This window comes from Carassius carassius, chromosome 18 (assembly GCF_963082965.1).
Source record: "Carassius carassius chromosome 18, fCarCar2.1, whole genome shotgun sequence".
Taxonomy (NCBI): domain Eukaryota; kingdom Metazoa; phylum Chordata; class Actinopteri; order Cypriniformes; family Cyprinidae; genus Carassius; species Carassius carassius.
In genome coordinates this window covers 22664425-22673900 of record NC_081772.1, presented here as the reverse complement: position 1 = coordinate 22673900, position 9476 = coordinate 22664425, and the positions used below count along the sequence as shown (strand labels likewise).

The window sequence follows — 9476 nt, the reverse complement described above, 5'->3', positions numbered from 1 at the left end:
GTGCCTCGCAAGATGCCTCATCCCTCGAAAAAAGAGACAAAACACAAGCTGAGCTTTTTCATTGGAAATGTATCATAATGAGCGCATTCAGAGTCCTCGAGCACTGAACAAGCGTGCTCCACACCAAGACAACACACAGATCATGTGTGTCCTCGGGTGTCAGAAACCTAGGACACAGAGGCACACACTTTCTTAAACGCTCACCTGTCTTGGTTTTCTCCATTCCTCCGCACGCACTGTCAAACAGCTACTGATGACAACAAAAGTGACATGTTCGGCAGGTGCCCACATATACCTCTGGGTGTCCGTCTATGACATCAAGGGCTACATAAACCAGTGGGATTGAAGTTCTTTCACACATACTTTAGACACCGGTTCTGCTGGCGACAGCCCCCAAAGTGTTTGCTAAAGGGCACAGCGCATGTTCCCTAGAAGGGGAATTCTGAATCAGCATAGTGAATTAGTGAAGTCATTTGTTGTTGCACTAATGACCTGCCAGCTGTGAGTTGCATGTTAAATGTTCATCCGCTTGGCAGGACAATATCCACTCACTGGTCTGGGTCACGCATTAAAGATCATAAAAGTAATACATGGCTATGAAATCAAAGCGCTTGAATAAGCATTTGTGGATATATTAGACTGGATAAACAAAATCCTTTTGTCTCACCATAAAACATCATTAGCCGATATTTAACAATGTATTTGCCCTAAATGAATTGATGATCCTATCAGATAGAGACTTTTCATTGGATTAGACTTTGTGTTAACCTCCTCAAGAGAAATGTAAATGATGAGAACAAAGCTTAATCTGAGGGTGACCTAGAATACAACTTGAAAAGTGATAGAGTGTGAACTAACCCACAACACATTTATGACCTGTCGTGATATTTGAAGTATCTTGTGAAAGATTAGGTTGGCTGAATGAAGTTTTTTTTTTCTTCGTCCGAGTAAGCAATATTTCACAACTTTTGGAGGGGAAAAAAGACATCTTGATATACTACAGTCATGGCCAAAAGTTTTGAGAATTACATAAATATTAGTTTTCAAAAAGTTTGCTGCTTTTAGATCTTTGTTTCAGTTGTTTCTGTGATGTACTGAAATGTATTTACAAGCACTTCATACCTTTCAAAGGCTTTTATCGACAATTACATGACATTTATGCAAAGAGTCAGTATTTGCAGTGTTGGCCCTTCTTTTTCAGGACCTCTGCAATTCGACTGGGCATGCTCTCAATCAACTTCTGGGCCAAATCCTGACTGATAGCAACCCATTCTTTCATAATCACTTCTTGGAGTTTGTCAGAATTAGTGGGTTTTTGTTTGTCCACCCGCCTCTTGAGGATTGACCACAAGTTCTCAATGGGATTAAGATCTAGGGAGTTTCCAGGCCATGGACCCAAAATTTCAACATTCTGGTCCCCGAGCCACTTAGTTATCACTTTTGCCTTATGGCACGGTGCTCCATTGTGCTGGAAAATGCATTGTTCTTCACCAAACTGTTGTTGGATTGTTGGAAGAAGTTGTTGTTGGAGGGCGTTTTGGTACCATTCTTTATTCATGGCTGTGTTTTTGGGCAGAATTGTGAGTGAGCCCACTCCCTTGGATGAGAAGCAACCCCACACGTGAATGGTGTCAGGATGCTTTACTGTTGGCATGACACAGGACTGATGATAGCGCTCACCTTTTCTTCTCTGGACAAGCCTTTTTCCAGATGCCCCAAACAATCGGAAAGGGGTTTCATCGGAGAATATGACTTTGCCCCAGTCCTCAGCAGTCCATTCACTATACTTTCTGCAGAAGATCAATCTGTCCCTGATGTTTTTTTTGGAGAGAAGTGGCTTCTTTGCTGCCCTTCTTGACACCAGGCCATCTTCCAAAAGTCTTGGCCTCACTGTGCGTGCAGATGCGCTCACACCTGCCTGCTGCCATTCCTGAGCAAGCTCTGCACTGGTGGCACTCCGATCCCGCAGCTGAATCCTCTTTAGGAGACCATCCTGGCGCTTGCTGGACTTTCTTGGACGCCCTAGCCTTCTTTACAAGAATTGAACCTCTTTCCTTGAAGTTCTTGATGATCCTATAAATTGTTGATTTAGGCGCAATCTTAGTAGCCACAATATCCTTGCCTGTGAAGCCATTTTTATGCAACGCAATGATGGCTGTACGCGTTTCTTTGCAGGTCACCATGGTTAACAATGGAAGAACAATGATTTCAAGCATCACCCTCCTTTTAACATGTCAAGTCTGCCATTCTAACCCAATCAGCCTGTCATAATGATCTCCAGCCTTGTGCTCGTCAACATTCTCACCTGAGTTAACAAGACGATTACTGAAATGATCTCAGCAGGTCCTTTAATGACAGCAATGAAATGCAGTGGAAAGGTTTTTTGGGATTAAGTTAATTTTCATGACAAAGAAGGACTATGCAATTCATCTGATCACTCTTCATAACATTCTGGAGTATATGCAAATTGCTATTATAAAAACTCAAGCAGCAACTTTTCCAATTTCCAATATTTATGTTATTCTCAAAACTTTTGGCCACGACTGTAGTGTCAAGATAAACACCTCTTCTGGGGGGGTATGTAGTGGAGGTGACATGGCTATATATTCTCATAATTATTTTCTGATGTTATTAATTTTGTGACATGAGGACTAAACAAAATCCCCTATTATTCCACCATTTTTAATGAAACCAATAAGAGTTTAATACATACCATTAAACCTTGGCATAACATAGAGGTCAGTGTGTCCAGTGAGGTGAACTTATCCCCAGGCACAGCAGACACTTATTAAAATTTAATAAAGCCTATTTCTTGTTGGCAATGAGCCATTATTATGATTGGACTTTGGTTGCTGAGGTAAAAATAATCTAATAAATAAATAAACAAACTTCCTCATTTAAGGAAATATTTGATTAGACTGACCTAATGACATTAACAATTTTTATTTATTTATTTTTTTTAGTTTCCTAATTAAACTTTTAACTCGTATTACCTCTCGGCTACTGAAGGAAACTCTAAGGACTCAAGAAGTTTACAAAATGAAAGTCAAGTTTTAAAAGTAATGTATACTGTGTATTGATAAGATTAAGGCTTTTATATAGAATATACATTAATGGTAGCCATACTAAACTATACCTGACTGGTAGCTCTGTAAAAGCCATAAAGATATATAATTTCAGTTATATACATATGCACTGGACCAGAAGAGTACAATTGCTAAGATTGAGAAAACAAAATACACCATCTAGTGTATATACATGGGACTACTAAAAATTACACCACACTATGACCATCGTGTAGACAACTGAATAAAATGAATGAATTATAGCAAGAGTTAATAAGCTAAAAAGGACAAATAGATGGTCAAATGCCATGCAACACTTTGTTGTAATGATGTGCATTTCTTCCAGTACTGCAAATGAGTTCAACAACAACAACTGAACAACCACTATGGACAACCAAATTGGTATTTTTTTAATATATTTTTTTCACACACAAATGTATGGTTACATCACACTGTAATAGGAAATCCAAAAATGTAAAAATAAGAAAACAAAATTTACGGTTTCAAATTCTGTTTCTTTATTTGAAAAGCCAAAGCATAGTATTTCAAGAAACTACATCAATCACTAATAAACTAATTTACAGTGAAATCTCTTTTGGTTTGGTCATATCTTTGGGCAACCCTAGAGTAATCCTTCTACCCGTGGGACAGCATGTGTGTTTTCAGATAATGGGACTGTGTGAAGGACTTCTGACACTGTGTGCACTGGAACGGCCTTTGACCGGTGTGAGTAACATAGTGTCTCTTCAGTTTGGATGGTGCACTGAAGAATTTTAAGCAAATGTCACACTGGTGGGATTTCTTTATTTTCCCTTCAGAATATCTGTGTGCACATTTATGTGCATATAAGCTCCTTATCGAAGGAAAACACTGACTACAGTCAGGACAAACGGGAAGGTCATGTGGAGGTTTGGTAAAGCATTCACCTGGATCCTGAAAGTCCAAAAGGCCCACAACAACAATTTCTCTGAGTCCCGTCACATCAGCTTTCTGTTGATACTTACATGAACTGGACTCATAAGAATCAGGGACACATTTAACAGTGTCCGAGTTCACAAAGACACAATCTTTAATATCATCCATGTGATGGGCCCATTTTTCTTCAATCCTTGATTCATAAGCACAGTGATGGAGAGATGACTCAGTTTTGGGTGGACAGTCACTCAACCTGCCAAAAGGCACGGTGTCAGATGCCTCTTTCTCATCAAGCAAGATGTCAGTTTTATCTGTCAGAGCCCAAACTGATTCGTTGCTACACCGGGAAACAACCTCTGAATCCTCTAAAGGACTAGTAGTTTTTGAGAAATGTAAATCTGAATCATTGCAGTCACCACTCATTTTTTGAAATGGCAAATCATCTGTAATCACCATATATTGAACTTGGTGCACGGTTGACTTTTGTTTATCTGTTGAACTGGTATCATTCTGGGCAGTTGGATGTTTTGGAGAGGGTTTTAACCTTGAATTAGATGTTCGATCACAGGACACACTGTTGTCTCTGTAGCTCTGGAGAGATGGTGTTCTCCTCTTCACAGGGTTTGCATGAGTTTTGATGTGAACGTTTAAAAGAGAACGTTCTCTGAAGGCACGGCAACACAGGGAACACTGAAAGGGCCTCTGATTCGTGTGAATAAGACAATGCCTTTTTAGTTTGGATGGAGCACCAAATCGTTTCTTGCACACGGGGCAATCATAAACTCTTTTGCTTCCATTAGAATTCTTTCTTTGTAACATGTTTGCATTTACATCCTTGTCCTCACGGTGTGTTGTGACACTGGCTTTTTGTTCCTCCATCCACTGGCTTTCTGAAGGTTTGGAAGAATATGTAGAACCCTGTCCAGTGTGAAGATCCAAACCTTCATTTAGAAAAGAATCTTGCACATATACATTTGAGTGACTCCAGTCACCACTCACTTTTTGAGATGTCATATCCTCTATTACCATATTTCCATCATGGTGAACTGTTGATTGTTGTTTTTCTGTTGAACTGGCATTGTTTTGGGCAGTAAGATGTTTTGGAAATGGTATTAACCTTGACTTAGATGTTCGATCACTGGACACACTGTTGTCTCTGTAGCTCTGGAGTGATGGTGTTCTCCTCTTCACAGGGTTTGCATGAGTTTTGATGTGAACGTTAAGATGATAGCGTTCTCTGAAGGCACGGCAGCACAGGGAACACTGAAAGGGCCTCTGATTCGTGTGAATAAGACAATGCCTTTTTAGTTTGGATGGAGCACCAAATCGTTTTTGGCACACGGGGCAATCATAAACTCTTTTGTTTCTATTAGAATTCTTTCTTTGCAACACGCTCACAATTACATCCATGTCCTCGTTTTGAGTTGTGACACTGGCTTTTTGTTCCTCCTCAGTTCCTTTGTTTTTCTTCATCCACTGACCCTCTGAAGGTTTGGAAGAATATGCAGAACTCTGTCCAGTGTGAAGATCCAAACCTCCTTCACTAAGAAAAGAATCTTGCACATATACATTTGAGTGACCCCAGTCACCACTCATTTTTTGAGATGCCATATCCTCTAGAACCATATTTTCATCAACTCTTTTGTTTCCATTAGAATTCTTTCTTTGCAACATGTTCACATTTACATCCTTGTCCTCGTTTTGTGTTGTGACACTGGCTTTTTGTTCCTCCTCAGTTCCTTTGTTTTCCTCCATCCACTGGCCTTCTGAAGGTTTGGAAGAATATGCAGAACTCTGTCCAGTTTGAAGATCCAAACCTCCTTCATTTAGAAGGGAAAGTTGCAAATATACATTGGAGTCACAATTTATTTTTTGAGACTCTATAACCATATTTTCATCATGGTGAACTGCTGATTGTTGTTTCTCAGTTAAAATGTCATTGTTTTGGGCAGTTAGATGTTTTGGAAATGGTTTTAACCTTGACTTAGATGTTCGATCACAGGACACACTGTTGTCTCTGTAGCTCTGGAGTGATGGTGTTCTCCTCTTCACAGGGTTTGTATGAGTTTTGATGTGAAAGTTTAGATGATAGCGTTCTCTGAAGGCACGGCAGCACAGGGAACACTGAAAGGGCCTCTGATTCGTGTGAATAAGACAATGCCTTTTTAGTTTGGATGGAGCACCAAATGGTTTCTTGCACACGGGGCAATCATAAACTCTTTTGTTTCCATTAGAATTCTTTCTTTGCAACATGTTCACATTTATATCCATGTCCTCACTTTGAGTTGTGACACTGGCTTTTTGTTCCTCCTCAGTTTCTAGGTTTTTCTCCATCCACTGGCTTTCTGAAGGTTTGAAAGAATATGCAGAACTCTGTCCAGTGTGAAGATTCAAACCTCCATTTAGAAGAGAATCTTGCAAATAAACACTTGAATCACCACTCATTTTTTGAGACTCTATAACCATATTTGGATCTTGGTGAACTGTAGCAGAGTCTTCAGCTCCATCTTGTGAGGATATTTGCACATCTTGGTCTTTAGATTTTTGTGCATTACTAAAAGAAACAGTATTATCTTGTTCCAAATGACCAGCAATTTTATTCCAACCCTTTTTTTTGTGGATCTTCACGTGGAGCTGCAAATGGGACTGATATCGAAATGATTTCAAGCACATGTGGCACTCAAATGGTCTGCTATCTGTATGGCTAAAAATATGTCTGGTGAGCTTAGAAGGATACGGAAAGATCTTCAGACAGATGCTGCACTGATTCACACTTTTCTGTTTGCGCTTAAGGTAACTTGGGCTGGAGGTTCTGATCTGCATTTCAGCATTGTTCAAAGCATCAGAGCTTTTAATCTGTAGGGTATTTGAATTTGACTCAGTCAGTGGGACATTTTGCTTGAGCTTGCTTCGGCATTCAAGTTTTCTATGCTTTTTGGTCTCTAAAGAGTCTAATATCTGAGGTAAACACACATTAACACCATCCGGTCTGAAGTTATTTGTACCTTTTAAAGCTCCAGGTTTTGGAGGTTTGGCCTCATGCTTCTGCGGGACTCTACACAACCTAGATTTATTGTTACTTTTTCCTGTATGTACCTTGAGGTGTTTATGGAGATAATTGGCCTGTTTGAATGACCTTCTGCAGATTGTGCAGGTGTAAGGCTTGGCGTCAAAATGAACAAACAAATGTCGAGTTAGTTTTGAGGGGTAACTGAATTTCTTCAAGCATATTTCACACTGATTTCCACTATTCTTTTTCAGTTGAGGCATACACATGCGATCAGAAGACTTGGATACTTGAAACATCCTTTTTCCGCCAGGTGTGATTACATCTGGTAATGAGTACCTAACTTGATTATCATTTGAATCATCTACTGCGGTAGACACAACACCTTCCTCAGCGTTATACTTGACAGTGTTCCCTTTCGCTTGCCAATCACTCAAAATGGAGTTGCATTCTTCCTTACACTTGTGAACTTTCAAGCGTGATTTCTCTCGAAAAGCTTTAGGGCACACAGAGCATTTAAAAGGTTTTTCCCCAGTATGAATCAGAATGTGACGTTTGAGCTTTGATGGGGCTTTAAAGCATTTAAAACATATAGAACACCAATGTCCTTTTGTAGTACCTGAATTAGTTTTGATTACGTCTGTTGCTGCTGGCTTTTGTTTATGTGTTGAACTGGTATCGTTCTGGGCAGCTCGATTTTTTGGAAAAGGTTTTAACCTTGACTTGGATGTTTGACTACAGTGGTCCTTATAGCTCTGGAGTGATGGTGTTGTCTTCTTCACAGGGTTTGTATGAGTTCTGACGTGAACGTTTAGATGATAGCGTTCTCTGAAGGCACGGCAGCACAGGGAACACTGAAAGGGCCTCTGATTCGTGTGAATAAGACAATGCCTTTTTAGTTTGGATGGAGCACCAAATCGTTTCTGGCACACGGGGCAATCATAAACTCTTTTGTTTCCAATAGAATTCTTTCTTTGCAACATGCTCATATTTACATCCTTGTCCTCACTTTGAGTTGTGGCACTGGCTTTTTGTTCCTCCTCAAATATTTGGTTTTTCTCCATCCACTGACCATCCGAAGGTTTGGAAGAATATCCAGGACTCTGTCCAGTGTGAAGATCCAAACCTCCTTCATTTAGAAGAGAAAGTTGCATCCGAGTTGACATCCTGCTTGAAATGTTAAGCATTCCTTTCACGCACTGCAAAGACAGAATAATATTAGTGAATCCCTTTTCTTAAGCACATAATTCTTCAAATACTTTGGTTTTCAAAAGTACAAAGACATTAGCATTTCTGTCAACATTTTGATTTATACTTTTTGATGTCAGTCCTGGGACATAGTTCTCAAAGAAAGCCCCTCCATCATATGTCATGTAGGGTGTCAAAAGCATCTGTGCAGCAACCATATTGTTGTCTATTTGCAGTTATTTCAGACTTGTGCCACTATAAGCCATTCATTTGATTGGGATCAGATCAGTTATCAGGTTCTTTTTCTTTCTTTCTTTTTTAAATATAACCTGACCAAGTACATCACATTCCCTGCAAAAATAATACACATACACACATACACATGCAGAAGCATAAGTAGAACATTTCCAGTGGGCGAAATTAACACGAAGTGGGATCTTAAGAATGAATTTAGCAATAACTTCACCTTACCACAGGAATTTCCTTTTGTTAAATCGAGAGACGAATTACTCAGTTTGTGTTCGAAACTGACAATAAGACTTCCGACATAAATACATTAATACAAGGAACAATTCTAACAACAGTTCTGTCCTCGCACGAGCTCTTGTGATAACAGACGCTACTACTTCTTCTTTCACGTTTTGTGGCGGTTAGCATCAGCTTGATGTGAAATTCCGCCACCTACTGGGATTTCATGTGAAGACCAGCTAGAGGAAAAACAAAACACAACTAAACTAAATCATATTAATCAAACCTATGTCTCGAATATATTTTAACAGAAAGTAATACAGTATTCTTTACTGTTTCCGTACGAAATCGATTCTTTAAAGTTATAATTAATGATACATAATTTCCATATTTCATAATTTGTGAACAAGCTAAATTATTTGTCTATTATTTGGCTCACAATGTAAGAACACACGTTCACAACAGTAAATTCATGTAAATTTAGAATTAACTCACTTTTCACATAATGTGCATAAAATAATCAGGGATGGCATGTTCAATATTAAGATATATATATTTTGTATATGTGCCTGTATATTATAGCCTAATACAGTAGCCTGATATTGCCTGAGAGGGCTTTGTTTATAAAGGCATTGTATTCCATAAAATTTTATTTTATTTTATTTTATTCTATTTTATTTTATTTTATTTTATCGAAATAGACAGCTAAGTCTCACAAGCAGAGTTTGACCACTAGATGACAGTGTCAAGCTGTATGGTATCGAGGCACAAAGCAATGTAGTTCTGCTTTGTGTAACCTAGCATAAGGTGAGTTAAATAAATATAGTTGTATC

The 9476-nt window shown here is 39.0% G+C and overlaps 1 protein-coding gene across 3 annotated transcripts; it reads right to left on the bottom strand.

Moving 5' to 3' along the window:
• Positions 1 to 3559: 3559 nt before the first annotated feature.
• On the bottom strand, positions 3560 to 8803 carry znf770 (zinc finger protein 770). 3 transcript variants are annotated; one of them, XM_059499006.1, is made up of 3 exons: positions 8642 to 8803; positions 6377 to 8186; positions 3560 to 5518 (listed from the first exon to the last, which is right to left on the bottom strand). In XM_059499006.1, exons 2-3 carry the CDS (start codon positions 8172 to 8174, stop codon positions 3702 to 3704), a joined length of 3615 nt encoding a protein of 1204 aa, XP_059354989.1. In that variant the 5' UTR covers positions 8175 to 8186; positions 8642 to 8803; the 3' UTR covers positions 3560 to 3701. The 3 variants fall into 3 exon arrangements, with proteins under 3 accessions (XP_059354989.1, XP_059354988.1, XP_059354990.1); XM_059499005.1 differs by having other exon boundaries at positions 8647 to 8803; XM_059499007.1 differs by having other exon boundaries at positions 3560 to 4921; positions 8114 to 8186; positions 8647 to 8803.
• Between the last annotated feature and the right edge of the window lie 673 nt (positions 8804 to 9476).